Here is a 19,164-nt window from a genome sequence, read left to right as displayed (position 1 = left end):
GGGTAGTGGGTGGCTGGATCTTTGGAGAGTGTGTATACTTGCCATTCCTCCACTAAACGCTCTCTATCTCGAATAGACTAAATTTTTGGGTCCGGCAGTCTGGCGGCATGGGTGGATGATATTAAGCATGGAGGTAGGGCGATTTCGGATCATAGCCCAGTTATTCTTAAGCTTAAATACGGGCCATCGACTAATAGGATAACATGGAAACTGAATCCTTTTTGGCTGAAATTGATAACATCCCCTGATAGAACGATAGATCAGTTACGTTGCTTCGTCTCGTCCCACCCTGAACCCCGAAATATTAATGTATTTTGGGATGCTCTTAAATCCTATTTACGGGGGTGTTTAACCTCTACGATCTCTTATATTAAACGGGTGACATCGGAGGAGGATGGCGAGATGGAGCGACGTCTGAAGGATTCAGAGGCAGCCTATATATCTGGTCAAACTAACAGTAATAGGGTGGAGTGACTGACTGCTCAAAGGTTATATGCTCAATATACGGACACCAAGATGAAACTTAAATTATTTTTTGCCTGGCAGTCTTATTTTGAGATGGGGAATCAGGCAAGCAAATTTTTTGCTTACTTGGTACGACAGCATAATGCGACTAACACAATTCTACAGATTCGTGACTCGGGTGGTGCTTTTGTTTCCTCAACTGAGGGGATACTGAAATGCTTTTCTGATTATTATGGTTCACTGTACAATTCTAAGACCGATGTGGATGGCCCGGAGTGTCTAAATTATTTGTCAGATATGGAATTTCCTGTGCTAAGTCCTTCCCAACAGGCCTTTATAGATGCAGAGTTTACTCTGGAGGAGGTAGAGGACGCCATAAAAGACATGGCCTCCGGGAGGGCCCCTGGGTTGGATGGATTTCCTGTGGAATTATATAGGAAATACCAGGATATACTGGCACCTCTTTTGTTGATAGTGTTTCGTGGGATCTGGGAGGGAGGATTCATGCTGGAGTCCTTTTATGAGGCCAATATAATAGTTCTTAAAAAGGAGGGGAATGACCCTTTAGATTGTGGATCTTATAGGCCTATATCACTAGTAAATGTGGATTATAAAATTTTTACAAAAATTCTGGCCAAAAGAGTGAATTCAGTCATATTAGATCTTGTACACTCTGACCAAACGGGTTTTATGCCTGGCAAGAGCACCTCCATTAATATCAGACGAGTCCAGTCAGTGGTCCAATATAGTTCTTTGATACCGGATAATGAATGGGCATTGGCGTCGCTGGATGCGGCTAAGGCCTTTGACTCTCTTGAATGGCCTTTTCTCCACGCATGTTTGCAGAGGTATGGATTTGGTGATAGATTTAAAAAAAGGGTTAGTGTTTTATACATGAAGCCCAGGGCCCGGGTCATCATAAATAATTCCATATCTGAATCATTTTCACTGCATAAGGACCCTTTCCCCAGCCTTTTTTGCTCTTGCTATTGAGGCGCTGGCAATTCGTATAAGATCTTCCAATAACATTGCTGGTATAGAAATAGCAGGTCGGACGGACACCATAGGCCTATATGCTGACGATATGGTGATATTTATGGACAGAGCGGAGGAGACTTTGACATGAGTCATCACCACTATAAATAAATTCAGCAAATATTCTGGCCTCTATATAAATTGGGAGTAATCGGCTTTGATGCTTCTTTCCCACGCTCCAATGCCACGACTTGAGACTCTCTCCTTACTACCCATTGTAACCAGCTTTAAATATTTGGGTGTTCATATTTCTAAGGGTAGTAAATTTGATCTGCAACTCAATATACAACCATTGCTTGAGACGGTCAAGGATAAATTCGCGATCTGGGGTAAACTTCCATTGTCTGTAGCCGGACGTGTTAATTTAATTAAAATGATATTACTTCCCAAGCTCAGTTACTTTCTTCAATATAGTGCGGTAGTGGTGCCCAAATCCTTTTTTGCTCATCTGAATTCCCAAACCACATCCTTTATTTGGGGGAAAGCCAGGCCTAAACTTAAACTAACCACTCTACAGAGGCCCAAGAGGGGAGGGAGGGCAGCGTTACCCGATTTCTTTTTATATTATTTGGCTGGACAGGCCAAGGCCATAAGTACGTGGATGCCTGGAGGTCATCTCCCAAATTCTGAGAGTCATCTACTTCTTGCCGCACGAATTAGTTGCCCGCTGGGTTTTTTGGAAATGAGGAAAATAAATGTCTTGAGACTGCTACCTCTGCTTCGTCTGACACGATCGATATGGAGACAGATTAAGGGGGTGGTTGGATTTGGGGATATTTTAGCTAAAATGCCCCTGTGGAATAATGACTGCCTCCCGGTGCTACTTGAACATTCATCCGCCGAGTTCTGGGTTCAGTATAGTGTCTCTACGATAGGTGATTTATACGATCACTTTGGTGTCCTTTGAGCAATTACAAGTTAATCGTAATGTCCCGAGATCCCAGTTTTTCCGTTATTTACAACTGAGGTCAGCCTTTCAATCGCACATGAGATGTATAGGTATAGATAGTGTAATTTCGTCTCTACCTTTGATAGGGATTCTCAAATCACAGGGCCCTCAAGGCCTCATCTCCTCTCTATACATATATGTTGTCAGTGGGGACTGAATGTGCCTTAGATTCCGTTAAAAAGAAATGGGAGAGGCTCATCCTAGATGCACAGGGTGAAGAATGGGAAGAAACCCTGGAGTCGCCAATCTGGGTATCTCCGTCTGCCAACAACAGGATGATACAATTGTATATTATTAATCAATCATATTTGACTCCAATTCGACTCTTTAAGATGGGCCGATAGCCGTCATCAGAATGTTTGAGATGTCACTCAATAGATGCAGACTTTATCCATATTATTTGGTGCTGTCCTGTTGTTGCGCAATACTGGAGGGAGGTGACATCATTATTAACATCTTTAGTACAAACCCCTGTTCCCCTTGAGCCACTGATCTGTCTATTTGGAGTATGGGATGAGGAGGCATGGGGTCATTATGTTGGGATTTTTCTACGGGAGACACTGTTTATGGCACGGAAGGTACTAGCACTATGGTGGATGAGGGGTTCACCTCCTTCTCTTGGTTCCTGGATCACTTTGGTAAATTCGATTATCCCATATGAACGTACACTGTACCAAAATAGAGGATGCCCGGGTAAATTCGAAAAGATTTCGGAGAGGTGGAATTCCTCTCACCTCACTTTGCAGAGCAGAGATGTCGCACAGTAAACAGTTCATTATGTGGAAGTAGGCTGCGGAATAGTTTTTGTAGACGTAGGTAGGGTTTAGAAGCCAGGCAGGTTTCATTATTGGTATTATAACACAACGCTATTGTGATTCAATTGGTATTATGTTTTGCTTTATCTATATACAGTGGGGAAAAAAAGTATTTAGTCAGTCAGCAATAGTGCAAGTTCCACCACTTAAAAAGATGAGAGGCGTCTGTAATTTACATCATAGGTAGACCTCAACTATGGGAGACAAACTGAGGAAAAAAAATCCAGAAAATCACATTGTCTGTTTTTTTTTCATTTTATTTGCATATTATGGTGGAAAATAAGTATTTGGTCAGAAACAAGCAATCAAGATTTCTGGCTCTCACAGACCTGTAACTTCTTCTTTAAGAGTCTCCTCTTTCCTCCACTCATTACCTGTAGTAATGGCACCTGTTTAAACTTGTTATCAGTATAAAAAGACACCTGTGCACACCCTCAAACAGTCTGACTCCAAACTCCACTATGGTGAAGACCAAAGAGCTGTCAAAGGACACCAGAAACAAAATTGTAGCCCTGCACCAGGCTGGGAAGACTGAATCTGCAATAGCCAACCAGCTTGGAGTGAAGAACTGTGGGAGCAATAATTAGAAAATGGAAGACATACAAGACCACTGATAATCTCCCTCGATCTGGTGCTCCACGCAAAATCCCACCCCGTGGGGTCAGAATGATCACAAGCACGGTGAGCAAAAATCCCAGAACCACGCGGGGGGACCTAGTGAATGAACTGCAGAGAGCTGGGACCAATGTAACAAGGCCTACCATAAGTAACACACTACGCCACCATGGACTCAGATCCTGCAGTGCCAGACGTGTCCCACTGCTTAAGCCGGTACATGTCCGGGCCCGTCTGAAGTTTGCTAGAGAGCATTTGGATGATCCAGAGGAGTTTTGGGAGAATGTCCTATGGTCTGATGAAACCAAACTGGAACTGTTTGGTAGAAACACAACTTGTCGTGTTTGGAGGAAAAAGAATACTGAGTTGCATCCATCAAACACCATACCTACTGTAAAGCATGGTGGTGGAAACATCATGCTTTGGGGCTGTTTCTCTGCAAAGGGGCCAGGACGACTGATCCGGGTACATGAAAGAATGAATGGGGCCATGTATCGTGAGATTTTGAGTGCAAACCTCCTTCCATCAGCAAGGGCATTGAAGATGAAACGTGGCTGGGTCTTTCAACATGACAATGATCCAAAGCACACCGCCAGGGCAACGAAGGAGTGGCTTCGTAAGAAGCATTTCAAGGTCCTGGAGTGGCCTAGCCAGTCTCCAGATCTCAACCCTATAGAAAACCTTTGGAGGGAGTTGAAAGTCCGTGTTGCCAAGCGAAAAGCCAAAAACATCACTGCTCTAGAGGAGATCTGCATGGAGGAATGGGCCAACATACCAACAACAGTGTGTGGCAACCTTGTGAAGACTTACAGAAAACGTTTGACCTCTGTCATTGCCAACAAAGGATATATCACAAAGTATTGAGATGAAATTTTGTTTCTGACCAAATACTTATTTTCCACCATAATATGCAAATAAAATGAAAAAAAAACAGACAATGTGATTTTCTGGATTTTTTTTTCTCAGTTTGTCTCCCATAGTTGAGGTCTACCTATGATGTAAATTACAGACGCCTCTCATCTTTTTAAGTGGTGGAACTTGCACTATTGCTGACTGACTAAATACTTTTTTTCCCCACTGTACAACTGATGCACACATTATGCTTCGCATTATCTGTCCATATGTATGTTTTGTATCAAGCTGAACATCATATACTAAATGTGTGTATTATATAACTGCCTATGGTTTAATAAACGAATTTAAAAAAAAAAAAAAGACAAATGGTAAATAAAAATGGTATCTCTGAAAACAGCATTTTTTTGCAAAAAACAAGCCGCCATAAATCTCCGTCAGCTTCAAAATCAAAAAGTTTTAGCTCTCAGAATAAATCAATTCAAAAAGTTGTTTTTTCCATAAAAGTTAAAAAGCATCAAAATATTTAAAAAAGATATAAATGTTGTATCACTGTAATCGTACTGACCAAAAGAATAAAACTGCCCTATCAATTTTACCACATGAGGAACGGCATAAAAAAGAAACTCCAAAAACAATTTGTGCCTCGCTGGTTTTAGTTAATTTTGCCTCCCAAAAATCGGAATAGAAAGCGATCAAAATATGTCATGTCCCTGAAAATGATACCAATAAAAGCATCAACTTATCCCACAAAAAGCAAGCCCTCAGATAATTATGTCGGATGAAATATTGAAAAATTATTGTACTCAAAATATGGCAATGCAAAAATTTAGTTTTTGCACTAAAAAGCATCTTTTAATGTGTGACAGCAGCCCAACATAAAAAACTATATACCGTATATACTCGTGTATAAGTCGAGATTTTCAGCCCATTTTTTTGGGCTGAAAGTCCCCCTCTCGACTTATACACGAGTTACATACCGGGGGGGGGGGGGGGGGATCGACGGGGGAAGGGGAGCCAGATCATACTTACCCTTCTCTGCAGCTCCCCTGCTTGTTCCATGTTGTCGGCGCTGCTCTCTTCCTGCTTCACTGTCAAATGGAACCCACTCATTAAATATGCGCATATTTAATGAGCGGGTACCACGTGACCGCTGAACCAGGAAGAGAGCAGCGCCGACAACATGGAACAAGCAGAGGAGCTGCAGAGACAAGCGCCAGGACCCGGTGAGTATGAAGGGGGGGTTGGGAGGCATATTCACCTGTCCCTGCGCTCTGCTGTCTTGCGTCCTCTGCAGTGACATTCAGGTCAGAGAGCGCTATCGCTCTCTGCCTGCACAGTCACTGCAGAGCGCAACGCCGATGAGCAGGGGGCAGCGACTGAGGGGAGTATACAGGTTTTTGGGTTTTTCTGTAAGAGAGGCAGCGGCAGCAGCAACATGATGGGGCCACACACTGTGCATCATAACTGGGGCCACATACTGTGCAGATAACTGGGGCGACTCACTGTGCATCATAACTGGGGCCACATACTATGTAGATAACTGTGGCCACTCACTGTGCACCATCGGCTTATACACGAGTCAATAAGTTTTCCCAGTTTTTTGTGGCAAAATTAGGGGGGTCGACTTATACTCGAGTATATACGGTAAATCTGGTATCGCTGTAATCGCACCAACCTGAAGAATAAAGTCGACTAATCACTTATACAGCACGAGGAAAGGCGTAAAAAATAATTAAAACTAATTCTTCACCTGCTGATTTTCATTCTGCCTCCCAAAGATCGCAGTTTATCCTGTGCTCTACGCTGAACACTTACATCAGGGTTTCCGTTTAAATTTCTGAAATACGTGATTCAGATGGAACTCCCCGGCGGATGATTCCCTATAATGAGGCAGAAGGTGGAGCTGTGGACACAGTCTGACCTGTGATCCGGCAGTGTCCGTCTTTGTAAGGTTGCATAAAAGTGCTGTCGGCCACAGTTTTGTGCACTTTTGAAAATAAGGACAATGCTCAACAGAGGCCAGAAGGAGTCCAGAATAACTCTACCGTTATAGTGAATGGCTCTTTCAGGGATTTCATCTGCATCACGGCACTCTGAGATTTAGATGCAAACTCCGATATAAGTGCTTAGCGTAGAGCGCCAGATAAATGTGATCCCAAACATAATGTAAAACGTTATGTAAAATGTTCCCAAGAAAAACTTCAACTCAGTCCACAATAAAAGCAAATGCCCACTCAGGGACGTCATCTGTTAGCACAAATATAGGGGACTTCCACATTACTGGTAGTGCAAAGGCCCTGGTAAAGCGCTATGGCTCCTTGCCCCCCAAAAGAAATTTAGCAAATTCTGTGCTCCCAAATCCAAATGCCTCCACCTTTCTGAGCCCCACAGTGTGCCTAAACTACATTTAGCATGCACTTGTTTGGCATTTCTGTAGCATTGACAGCTTGCCTAATTTACAGGTGCTTTTTTCCAGAAGCATGAGCTGGGCTCTACAACGTACTGGTGACTACAATGTACTGAGCACTACAATAGTAGTTTGCAATTTTCACTGAGTAACATCCACCACTGCTTGTTTCTGGAAAACAGCCATCGAGTCAAAATAGTCATTACACCTCTAGATAAATTCCCAAGAGGGTATAATTTGCAAAATATTGTCACTTGAGGGGGGATTCTGCCATTCTTGCACTTAGGAGCTATGTATATGGAGGCCGCAAATTATTCTTGGAAAATCTTTGCTCCAGGAGGCAAATACCTGACACGTTTTGGTGCCATTTTTACCCATTTCCCAGTGTGAAAATGTAGAATCTTGGGTTAAAACTAAATTTTGTGTTAAAAATGTAATTTATTTTTTTTCACTGCCCAATGGTATAAATCTCTGTGACACATCTGTGGTATCAATATGATGAATTCATTGAGAGGTGTAGTTTGTAAAAATGCGTCTCTTATGGGGTTCTGCTGAAACTTCCATTGGGGGTCTTCCAATGTGACATGGCACCCTCAAATTTGTCCAGCAAAATGTGAACTCCAATATAACGCTTCTTCACTTATGAGCTTTGCACTGTACTTCAAAAGTAGTTTATCACATATGGGGTATCTGCATACTCAGGAGAAATTGCCCAACAAATTGTATGGTCCATTTTCTTCTGCTATCCTTGTGAAAATCAAAAAATTTGGAGCTAAAACAATATTTTTGTGTCTAGATTAACAGGTCTAGATTCCAAAATGCAGTGATTTGTGGGGGTTTCCACTGTTTACACATATCAGGGTTTATCCAAATGCGACATGTCACTCGCATATAATTCCATCAAAATCTGCATTACAAAACGTCACTCCTTCTTTTCTGAGCCCTGTCATGCACCCAAACAGTAGTTTTCCCCCACATATTGGGGGTATCTGCGTACTCCGGAGAATTTGTAGAAAACATTTTTTATCACAAATAAACGCAATTCATATTGTTGTAGTCTTACCAATGTTATGAAGTACAATATGTCAATAAAAAAATTCATTTCAAGAGAAGGGAGTAGATAGGGTTATAAAAAATCAGAAAACCCCTTTATGAATATGGAGGATTTATATAAATTATGCCATTACCAGCTTCATGGATCAAATTCCAGGGGGTTCTCTGAATGTAGTGTAACAATAAGCACCATGAAAGCTAAAATGACTTATTTATTGGGAAGCATCCCGCATTGTATCACAAGAGTCACATTTACGTGTTTCAGGTCCACAATTGTTCCTTTGTGTACATTGCTCCTCCTGCCCTCTTTTATCCCCCCTCTTTTTAACTGGTATTTGAAGAACAGATGTCACATTTTGGAGCCTGGTAAAGGAACCTGATGCATGTGATAATGTAGTGAGGAGCAGGGTGGGGACATGAGCCTACACAGGCAGCATGCTTGTCACGTCTCAGACCTGAACGATTCCAGACAGAAACACTGTGTCCTGCGGAGGAGCACGTACAGCAGTCGCAGGAAATACTGTCATAGTTGAAGGAATCACACTCTGCCATGAGAATGACAGCGAAGAACATAATTGTAACCCAATTTGTTACAGCCTAATGCAACTTTCATCTACCGCCGGTTTGTCATAAGAATAAGTTATTATGCCAAGGTGGCACGTTATCCAATCTGTTGTATATAGCAAAAAATGTAAAAGCAAAAACTGCTACGTGAGTTCCTCTTTCAAATTGTATCTTCTGCATCAGAGAAAACTATCCACGAGTTTCCTATTGCGTCCTCTCCTAATATAGATGCCACCTTTCTAAAGGTGCAGCCGACCACATACGGCTGAAATTTCACCCACTACGGTGACCAATTGCTGTATGATTTTGGTTTACAAAACTGGGCTACCGGTGGACAGAGCTTTGGATTCGGGTGCACTTGCTCTCGATCTTGTACTTCAAATAGATTGAAAATATAAGGCTATTTCTAATTATTTTTCTATGCTTCTAATAAATTGTCAAGGTAAAGGTTATAGAGTTGGAGATGTTGAGGTACTATTTAGTGACGTGTTTAGCGATAAAGGCCCCCTTATTAGAAGGAAAAGAAGATGAAAGATTTCCCAGGATCACAATAAATTTATATGGCACTTCATGTGGCTTGGATCCATCTGCACACTTTTTCCACATCAGTCTGTCTTGTGTCAAGAGTGAGCCATGGACTTCGTAATTATGGCATTTGGCCAGAAAAAAATATTTTTTTTTTGCGATCAGAAATGATGAGAAATATGCTGTGAGTGTTACAAAAGGTCATTTATTTTGAGAAGCCCACACTTGATCTAGACCAGATTTTTTTTCAATTCTCTTTCAGTCTATATACGTAGGTCATTTATGAGAAGACCGGTTGTCTAGAAATCATATTTTACAACAGAATTTGGTTGATTACTTCAGAGGATTCACTGCATTGAATTCCGATCTTTAATATACACCTTTTATTCTTATCACGGCAATGGCATTTCCAAATGACCATGACATTTGGCTGGTGGAGGCGTTGGTCTGCTCCTATCACCAAAATGTACCTTTCAGGTTATCCCTCAACTACCCTCACTTGTCTTCCCTTCTTTTGAGGTCCATGCCGTCAGACTCTACACCCCCTTCTCCATGCGAGTGGCGGTGGTATATCGTCCTCCCGGCCCCTCCCATCAGTTCCTGGATCATTTTGCCACTTGGCTTCCACATTTTCTCTCCTGTGACATCCCTACCCTCCTCATGGGAGATTTCAACATCCCCATTGCTCTTCCCCTCTCCCCATCTGCTACTCACCTTTTATCTCTAACCTCCTCATTTGGCCTTTCGCAGCTTACTAATTCTCCAACGCATGAAGACGGAAACTCCCTCGACTTGGTCTTCTCTCGGCTTTGTGCAGTGGATGATTTTGCAAACTCCCCTCTCCCGCTCTCTGACCACAATCTTCTTTCATTCTCTATAAAGAACTGCCAGGCTGCTCAGGTCACCCCCACTGTCCAGACTTATAGAAACACACAGGCCATTAACACCCAGAAACTTCTGAAGAACTTGCAGTCTTCATTGGCCCCTATCTCCTCCCTCTCATGTCCTGATTCTGCATTGAAGCATTACAATGAAACACTTCAAACTGCCCTGGATGAATTTGCACCCCCTATAAATAGAACACCACAACGCACACGGCGACAACCCTGGCACACGGTGCAAACACGTTTCCTGCAGCGGTGCTCCAGGTGCGCCGAACGTCTGTGGAGAAAATCCAATCTACACGAAGATTTCATCCATTTTAAGTTTATGCTTAGAACATACAACACTGCCCTTCACCTCTCCAAACAAACCTATTTCAACACCCTCATCATCTCACTGTCCAATAACCCGAAACGTCTCTTTGACACTTTTCATTCTCTACTCAATCCAAGAGTACAGGCCCCAACCACTGAGCTCCGAGCTGACGATCTGGCCAATTACTTCAAAGAAAAAATTGACCAGATCCGACAGGAAATTATCTCCAAATCCCCTCATACCATGCACTGTCCTCCCTCCCCCACTGCATCTAACTCACTCTCTGATTTTGAACCAGTCACAGAAGAAGAAGTAAGCAGGCTCCTTGCATCTTCTCGCCCAACTACTTGCACCAGTGACCCATTTCCGTCACATCTCCTCCAGTCCCTTTCCCCTGCTGTCACCCCTCACCTAACTAAAATATTTAACCTCTCTCTCTCTTCTGGTATTTTTCCCTCCTCATTTAAGCATGCCATCATACATCCACTACTTAAAAAACCATCCCTCGACCAAAATTGTGCCGCTAACTATAGACCTTTCTCTAATCTTCCCTTCATCTCTAAACTCCTGGAACGCCTGGTCCACTCCCGTCTTATCCGCTATCTCTCAGAAGACTCTGTTCTCGACCCTCTCCAATCCGGTTTCCGTTCTTTACACTCCACTGAAACTGCCCTTACTAAAGTCTCTAATGATCTGCTAACAGCTAAATCAAATGGTCATTACTCCATGCTAATTCTCTTGGATCTCTCTGCAGCATTCGACACTGTGGATCATCAGCTCCTCCTCACTATGCTCCGTTCCATTGGCCTCAAGGACACCGTTCTCCTCCTATCTCTCCGACCGCTCCTTTACTGTTTCTTTTGCCGGTTCCTCCTCCTCTCACCTTCCTCTTACTGTTGGGGTTCCTCAAGGATCGGTTCTAGGCCCCCTCCTCTTCTCCTTGTACACTGCCCCTATTGGTCAAACAATCAGTAGATTTGGTTTCCAGTACCATCTCTATGCTGATGACACCCAATTATACGCTTCTTCTCCTGACATCACGCCAGCCTTTCTAGAAAACACTGGCGATTGTCTAAACGCTGTGTCTAATATCATGTCCTCACTATATCTGAAACTGAACCTATCAAAGACTGAACTCCTTGTGTTTCCTCCCGCTACTAATGTACCTACACCCGACATTGCCATTTCCGTCTGTGGTTCCACTATTACTCCCCAGCAACATGCCCGCTGTCTTGGGGTCATACTTGATTCCGAGCTTTCCTTTGCCCCCCACATTCGATCACTGGCTCGCTCTTGTCATCTGCACCTCAAAAACATTTCTAGAATTCGACCTTTTCTTACTTTTGACTCTGCAAAAACTCTTACTGTTTCTCTTATTCATTCTCGTCTCGACTATTGTAACTCTCTTCTAATCGGTCTCCCTCTTACAAAACTCTCCCCTCTCCAATCTGTCTTGAATGCTGCAGCCAGGATCATATTCCTCACCAATCGTTACACCGATGCCTCTACCTTGTGCCAGTCATTACACTGGCTACCCATCCACTCCAGAATTCAGTATAAACTTATTACCCTCACCCACAAAGCCCTCCATGGCTCAGCACCACCCTACATCTCCTCCCTTGTTTCAGTATACCACCCTACCCGCGCCCTCCGTTCTGCTGATGACCTGAGGTTAGTATCCTCAATAGTCAGAACCTCCCACTCCCGTCTCCAAGACTTTACACGTGCCGCGCCAATTCTTTGGAATGCACTTCCCAGGTCAATACGATTAGTCCCCAGTCCCCACAATTTTAAGCGTGTCCTGAAAACGCATTTATTCAGACTGGCCTATCGCCTCAACACATTAACCTAACCTATCCCTGTGTGGCAGAGCCAAAAATTTTACCATAACCAGGTTCCCAGCATCATGTTCCCACATGCTTTATGCATCCATTAGCCCTCTGTGTCTGTACTGTTACACACTTAACATTATGGCTGGTCCATACAATCAGGGCAACTGTTACCACCCACCTTTCGTGTCTACCTCTTTCCTCATAGACTGTAAGCTTGCGAGCAGGGCCCTCACTCCTCTTGGTATTTGTTATAATCTACTGTATGTGATTATTGTTATGCTGTAATGTCTATTGTCTGTACAAATCCCCTCTGAAATGTAAAGTGCTGCGGAATATGTCGGCGCTATAAAAATAAAATTTATTATTATATTATTATTATTATGACATCTTTAGCAGGATAATGTACCTTAACACACTGAAAAACTCCTATCACACTTACTGATGATGATGATACAAACCCTATAACACAGCTTCAGTGATATTAATGGTAGCTCAGCTTACATGATACTCAAAATCTATTATCTGATTTTGGATAATATATAGGGAAGGAGAGTTGCAGTGTCCTCCCAGCAGAGATGGTATGGGTTTTTACTGCTAATCTGATGCTTTCAGACTTATGACAGACCATGGGAACCTACATAGAATACCAGAGTCAAATTGCCCCAACAAAGACTAATTTTCAAAGTCACACAGCAGCAGAGAGGCTTTTCAGGACCCCACATGGGTAAGGTGACGCACAATATGGCACTATCGATGGCACTTTAGCGGTCCTCTGTTTATGGATGGTAGGAGAGTGGCTTTTGTATAATGGGATTGTAGGCATAGGTTCACTACATATATTTTTTCACCTTCTACCCTGACTGTTGTGTGAATAACTCTGGGTCGTGTTTTTGACCCTCACTTGGGAATTGACAGTTACTGTTAATAAGAGTAGTTCCCAGATGAATCTGTAAGGAAGGTGTGCTGGATATAGTATTTTACATAAAAGCCTGCTTCCATTTCATTCTCCTCTATGTTTTAATTGGGTGTGACAAACCCCTTTCTAGGGGTATAATATTGATATGTGATCCATACCTTTTACCTGACTCGCCCTTCTAATGTGTCTCCACCTTGGATATTGACTCATTTTGTTAGATACTTTTTTGTATTATATTTTTGTAAGAAATGTATAATAAAATTGAATATTTTTACTGACAAGTGTGACTTTGAAAATTAGTCTTTGTTGGGGCAATTTGACTCCGGTATTCTATGTAGGTTCCCATGCTTATGGGGAGTTACCCATTAATTTTGATGTTCTGAATAACATCACTTTTAGCAGGTATGAGATTATCTGTGTTACTTATGACAGACCATAAAGGAATAAAATGCAGAGTGAATTCTTAGAATCAAGATAGAGGTGAAAGAGAAACAAAGAGGAATCTGAACTTGCATACACCGTATGTAAATATGTTCAAAGTGTGATGGACTTCTAGAAGTATGGTAACTTATTTCATTTTTGCATGATTCAAATAAATCAGATCTGTTTCACATAAAGCGATATATTCTTAAAATAAATTCTGCAAATAACCTAGCTAGTAAAAAAAATGTTACTGGCATTCTCCCATGTATGATCGTTGGTGTGACCAGGAAGGTGCCTCATGCCGCTCTAAAGGCATGATATATGGATTTAGGTCATGTGTGTGTGTATGTATATATGTATATATATATATATATATATATATATATTTTATTTCTTCTAGTATCCTGGATTGAATTTGTGAAGTCACTTGTTTAAATATGTTTTCTTTTCCCTCTAGACCCAATTTGTGGAGAAGAACAATGATGCTCTGCATATGTCACTGGAGTCCCTCATATGCGAGTCCAAAGATAAATTTGTACGAGAACTTTTTGAATCAGTCAATAATCACAAAGATTCCAAGCAAAAGACGGGAAAACTCAGTTTCATCAGTGTGGGGAACAAGTTCAAGGTATAATATATTACTGTATTTATTGTGCACAATGCTCAATTTTTACACTGCATGAAAAGTCCTGTGAAAATGATTCCAGTTCTGTTCCCCTGGCGCTGTGATGCTAGTTGTAGTCACTTTTCTAGGTTAGATGTCTGTAACAGCAGGACTAAAGAAAAATGCAGTAATCTCACAATCTTAGAGGGAATCTGTCAGCAGTGTTTTGCTATGTTTCTCTCCCAACCACTTGCACCAGTGACCCAATTCCGTCACATCTCCTCCAGTCCCTTTCCCCTGCTGTCACCCCTCACCTAACTAAAATATTTAACCTTTCTCTCTCTTCTGGTATCTTTCCCTCCTCATTTAAGCATGCCATCATACATCCACTACTTAAAAAACCATCCCTCGACCAAAACTGTGCCGCTAACTATAGACCTGTCTCTAATCTTCCCTTCATCTCTAAACTCCTGGAACGCCTGGTCCACTCCCGTCTTATCCGCTATCTCTTTGATAACTCTCTTCTCGACCCTCTCCAATCCGGTTTTCGCTCTTTACACTCTACTGAAACTGCCCTCACTAAAGTCTCTAATGATCTACTAACAGCTAAATCAAATGGTCATTACTCCATGCTAATTCTCTTGGATCTCTCTGCAGCATTCGACACTGTGGATCATCAGCTCCTCCTCACTATGCTCCGTTCCATTGGCCTCAAGGACACCGTTCTCTCCTGGTTCTCCTCCTATCTCTCTGACCGCTCCTTTACTGTATCTTTTGCCGGTTCCTCCTCTCACCTTCCCCTTACTGTTGAGGTTCCTCAAGGATCTTTTCTAGGCCCCCTCCTCTTCTTCTTGTACACTGCCCCTATTGGTCAAACAATTAGTAGATTTGGTTTCCAGTACCATCTCTATGCTGATGACACCCAATTATACGCTTCTTCTCCTGACATCACGCCAGCCTTTCTAGAAAACACCGGCGATTGTCTAAACGCTGTGTCTAACATCATGTCCTCACTGTATCTGAAACTGAACCTGTCAAAGACTGAACTCCTTGTGTTTCCTCCCTCTACAAATTCTGTGTGTGGTTCCACTATTACTCCCCAGCAACAGGCCCACTGTCTTGGGGTCATACTTGACTCCGAGCTTTCCTTTGCCCCCCACATTCGATCACTGGCTTGCTCTTGTCATCTGCACCTCAAAAACATTTCTAGAATTCGACTTTTTCTTACTTTTGACTCTGCAAAAACTCTTACTGTTTCTCTTATTCATTCTCGTCTCGACTATTGTAACTGTATTCTAGTCAGTCTCCCTCTTACCAAACTCTCCCCTCTCCAATCTGTCTTGAATGCTGCAGCCAAGATCATATTCCTCACCAATCGTTACACCGATGCCTCTACTTTGTACCAGTCATTACACTGGCTACCCATCCACTTCAGAATTCAGTATAAACTTATTACCCTCACCCACAAAGCCCTCCATGGCTCAGCACCACCCTACATCTCCTCCCTTGTTTCAGTATACCACCCTACCCGCGCCCTCCGTTCTGCTGATGACCTGAGGTTAGCATCCTCAATAATCAGAACCTCCCACTCCGGTCTCCAAGACATTACACATGCTGTGCCAATTCTTTGGAATGCACTTCCCAGGTCAATACGATTAGTCCCCAATCCCCACAATTTTAAGCGTGCCCTGAAAACGCATTTATTCAGACTGGCCTATCGCCTCAACACAATAACCTAATCTATCCCTGTGTGGCACAGCCAAAAGTTTTACCATAACCAGGTTCCCCGCATCATGTTCCCACATGCTTTATGCATCCATTAGACACTTAACATTATGGCTGGTCCATACAATCAGGGCAACCGTTACCACCCACCTTTCATGTCTACCTCTTTCCTCATAGACTGTAAGCTTGCGAGCAGGGCCCTCATTCCTCTTGGTATTTGTTATAATCTATTGATTATTGTTATGCCGTAATGTCTATTGTCTGTACAAATCCCCTCTGAAATGTAAAGTGCTGCGGAATATGTCGGCGCTATAGAAATAAAATGTATTATTATTATTATTATTATTATTATTATTATTATATGTTATCTGAGGTCATTATGATGCAGGGGCAGAGACCCTGATTCTAATGAGGCATCACTTACTATACTGGTTGTTGTAGTTTTGATAAAATCCCTGTGTTCTCTGAATGCTGACCTCTGTATGAGCCCACCCACATCACTGATTGGCAGCTATCTTTGTACACTGGCAAAATGCTGCCAATCAGTGGTGGGGCAGTGTTACACAGACCAGGTGGACTACATGACACGAGACAACTAGTCCTCTAGTATTAATCTCCTGCTGATAGAACACTAATTTATTAAAATAACACACAGTTCAATACGTGATACGTATGTGGAATCAAGGTCCCTATCCCTACATCATGCTGCTCTTTTATTATATAGCAAAAACCTGCTGAAATATTTCCTTTAAGGCCCCTACACAAACTAGACTTTAGTTAGCCAGAATGACCCCTATCGGTGGCTCATACGACAGTCTATTTTGTATAAGGGTCTCCTGACTTTGCCCTGACAGATGACAGGGAGGATAAGGATTCGGCTGCACTGATTTCAGACTGTGGGTCCTCTTGTTCTCGGCATGATAAGCCCCACCAGAGGGGTCTGGCAGCGGCACTCTTCTAGAGAACAAAGGAAAGCTCACTAGAGCAAGCTGTCCTCTGTATGGAGGAGTCTGGAGAGAATCATTGTTGGGTCATCTATTGTGTATGGGCCCTTTGGCAATAGACAATGCTCTTGTGATTTTTTTTTTTTTTATCCATCCATCGTTGTTGCTGGTGATCTTTTTTTTTTTTTATTTCTGATTCCAATACAGCTGTCTTTTAAATTGTACTATGTTATTATATATGCAATATCAGCTTTGTCCTGGTCACGTGTTCTTCATGTATTCCACCCATGTTGGTTTTCTGACATTGGTCTGTAATACCTTATTACACATGCTGTAGAATAAAGGATTCTGCTTAAAGGCAGTCCGTAACCTCCAAACTGCATTCTAAATGACCCATATAGTATTGCAGGCGACTTGGCTTTTATAAAAGCTTATGCTAGCATCTACCTGCTATTGGCACAGTGCCTGAGAAAATCTCTATTAACACACATACAGATGAGGAGGCTTTTGTGGACCCTTGGCGTAGCCAAGCGTTTGGTGCATGGTCATGCCTCATTTGCATATTATGGCCGCTTCCTGGGGTCTGACACAAGCCAGCCCCCTGATAACAGCTTCTTCTATGCAGGGCTGTGGAGTCAGTAAGCCAAACCTGCGACTCCGACTCCTCAATTTCCCTTACTCCGACTCCGACTCCCACATGTGAACATCAGACATTTAATCATTTCTATGATACAATAATCTAGATATTTAGATAGAACATAATATCTATTTATTGGAATACAACTTTAGAACACAAAAACCTGTAATAAATTGTAAATATGTAATACACTGTATAATATCGATTACATACATACGGAACAGACCAAAGTTTGGACACACCTTCTCATTCAAAGAGTTTTCTTTATTTTCATGAATATGAAAATTGTAGATTCACTCTGAAGGCATCAAAACTATGAATTAACACATGTGGAATTATATAATTAACAAAAAAGAGAATGCCAAGAGTGTGCAAAGCAGAAATCAAAGCAAAAGGTGGCTACTTTGAAGAACCTAGAATATAAGACATATTTTCAGTTGTTTCACACTTTTTTGTTAATTATATAATTCCACATGTGTTAATTCATAGTTTTGATGCCTTCAGAGTGAATCTACAATTTTCATAGTCATGAAAATAAACGCTTTGATTGAGGTGTGTCCAAACTTTTGGTCTGTACTGTGTGTGTGTGTGTGTGTGTGTGTGTGTATGTATGTATGTATATATATATATATATATATATATATATATATATATGCCGTGTGTGTGTATATATGTGTAGATATAGATAGATAGATATATATATATATATATATATATATATATATATATATATATATATATATATATATATATATATATACACACACACACATACACACACACACACACTATGACTTATCTCGGCCAAGATAAAGCCTAGATCCTCAGGCTACATTCACACTATGGGCGTAGCCAGGATCAAACCTAGGGGGGTGGGGGGGTGCAGAACCTCATACTGTTCCGCAGAATTTCATACTGCACACCTCAGCTGCTGCAGAACCTCATACTGCACACCCCTACACTTGAAAATAAAGCCTGCACCTTAAGAAGATGTGGTGATGAATGCAGTCTGCTTATTCCAACTATCAGTTGATGTTACTGAAGACGAGCAATGCCTGTCCTGGGCATCCTTTTGGGCAGCTATGAGGTGTACCTGACTGGTGCTAAAAAAAGTAGTGTTAGTCTGTGTGCTATCCGGCTTTCATTCTTTTTGGTACAGATATGATATGGATAGGCAGATATGGATATATAGATAGAGCAGATTTCTAATCTGCTTTTGCTACTGAAAACATTATCTATGAGCTCAAAAACCTTTCAGGTGATGCGGTTTTTTAAAAAGCTGATCGGCTTTTGCAACTGAAAAACGTATCTTCCAAAAACACAGGAAAAACGCTGTGTGTGAATGTAGCCTTAGATCAGGAATAGAGCAGCCATTTATAGGACATTTCATAACTTTCCCAAATTCCTATGAAAAAATATTCAACACATTCTGCATTGAACTACTGTACCCAATTTATTATATATTTTAGGAGTCGGTCCATTTTATACCGACTCCAACTCCGACTCCACCAAAATGAGCACCGACTCCGACTCCACAGCCCTGCTTCTATGCAGTCACAGATTAGGGGTCTAGCTTGTCGGGTTAGTAATGCAATCCTCAACC

At 41.9% G+C, this 19,164-nt stretch overlaps 1 protein-coding gene across 9 annotated transcripts in view; it reads left to right on the top strand.

Annotated features, from left to right (window-relative positions):
* MYO6 (myosin VI) overlaps positions 1–19,164 on the top strand; it is a 362,182-nt gene that overhangs the window by 216,779 nt on the left and 126,239 nt on the right. For all 9 annotated transcript variants that reach the window (XR_012231028.1, XM_073569300.1, XM_073569297.1 and 6 more), the window contains exon 18: positions 14,109–14,279. Coding sequence is in view for 8 of the 9 variants with exons in the window: in XM_073569300.1 (XP_073425401.1) it covers positions 14,109–14,279 (171 nt within the window). In the remaining variant the exon portion in view is untranslated. The remainder of the gene's footprint in view (positions 1–14,108; positions 14,280–19,164) is intronic.

This window comes from Dendrobates tinctorius, unplaced genomic scaffold, assembly GCF_039654945.1.
Source record: "Dendrobates tinctorius isolate UK_male_01 unplaced genomic scaffold, ASM3965494v1 ptg000024l, whole genome shotgun sequence".
Classification (NCBI taxonomy): Eukaryota; Metazoa; Chordata; class Amphibia; order Anura; family Dendrobatidae; genus Dendrobates; species Dendrobates tinctorius.
Note: the sequence above shows the minus strand (reverse complement) of the source record. Positions and strands in the feature narration are given on the sequence as shown.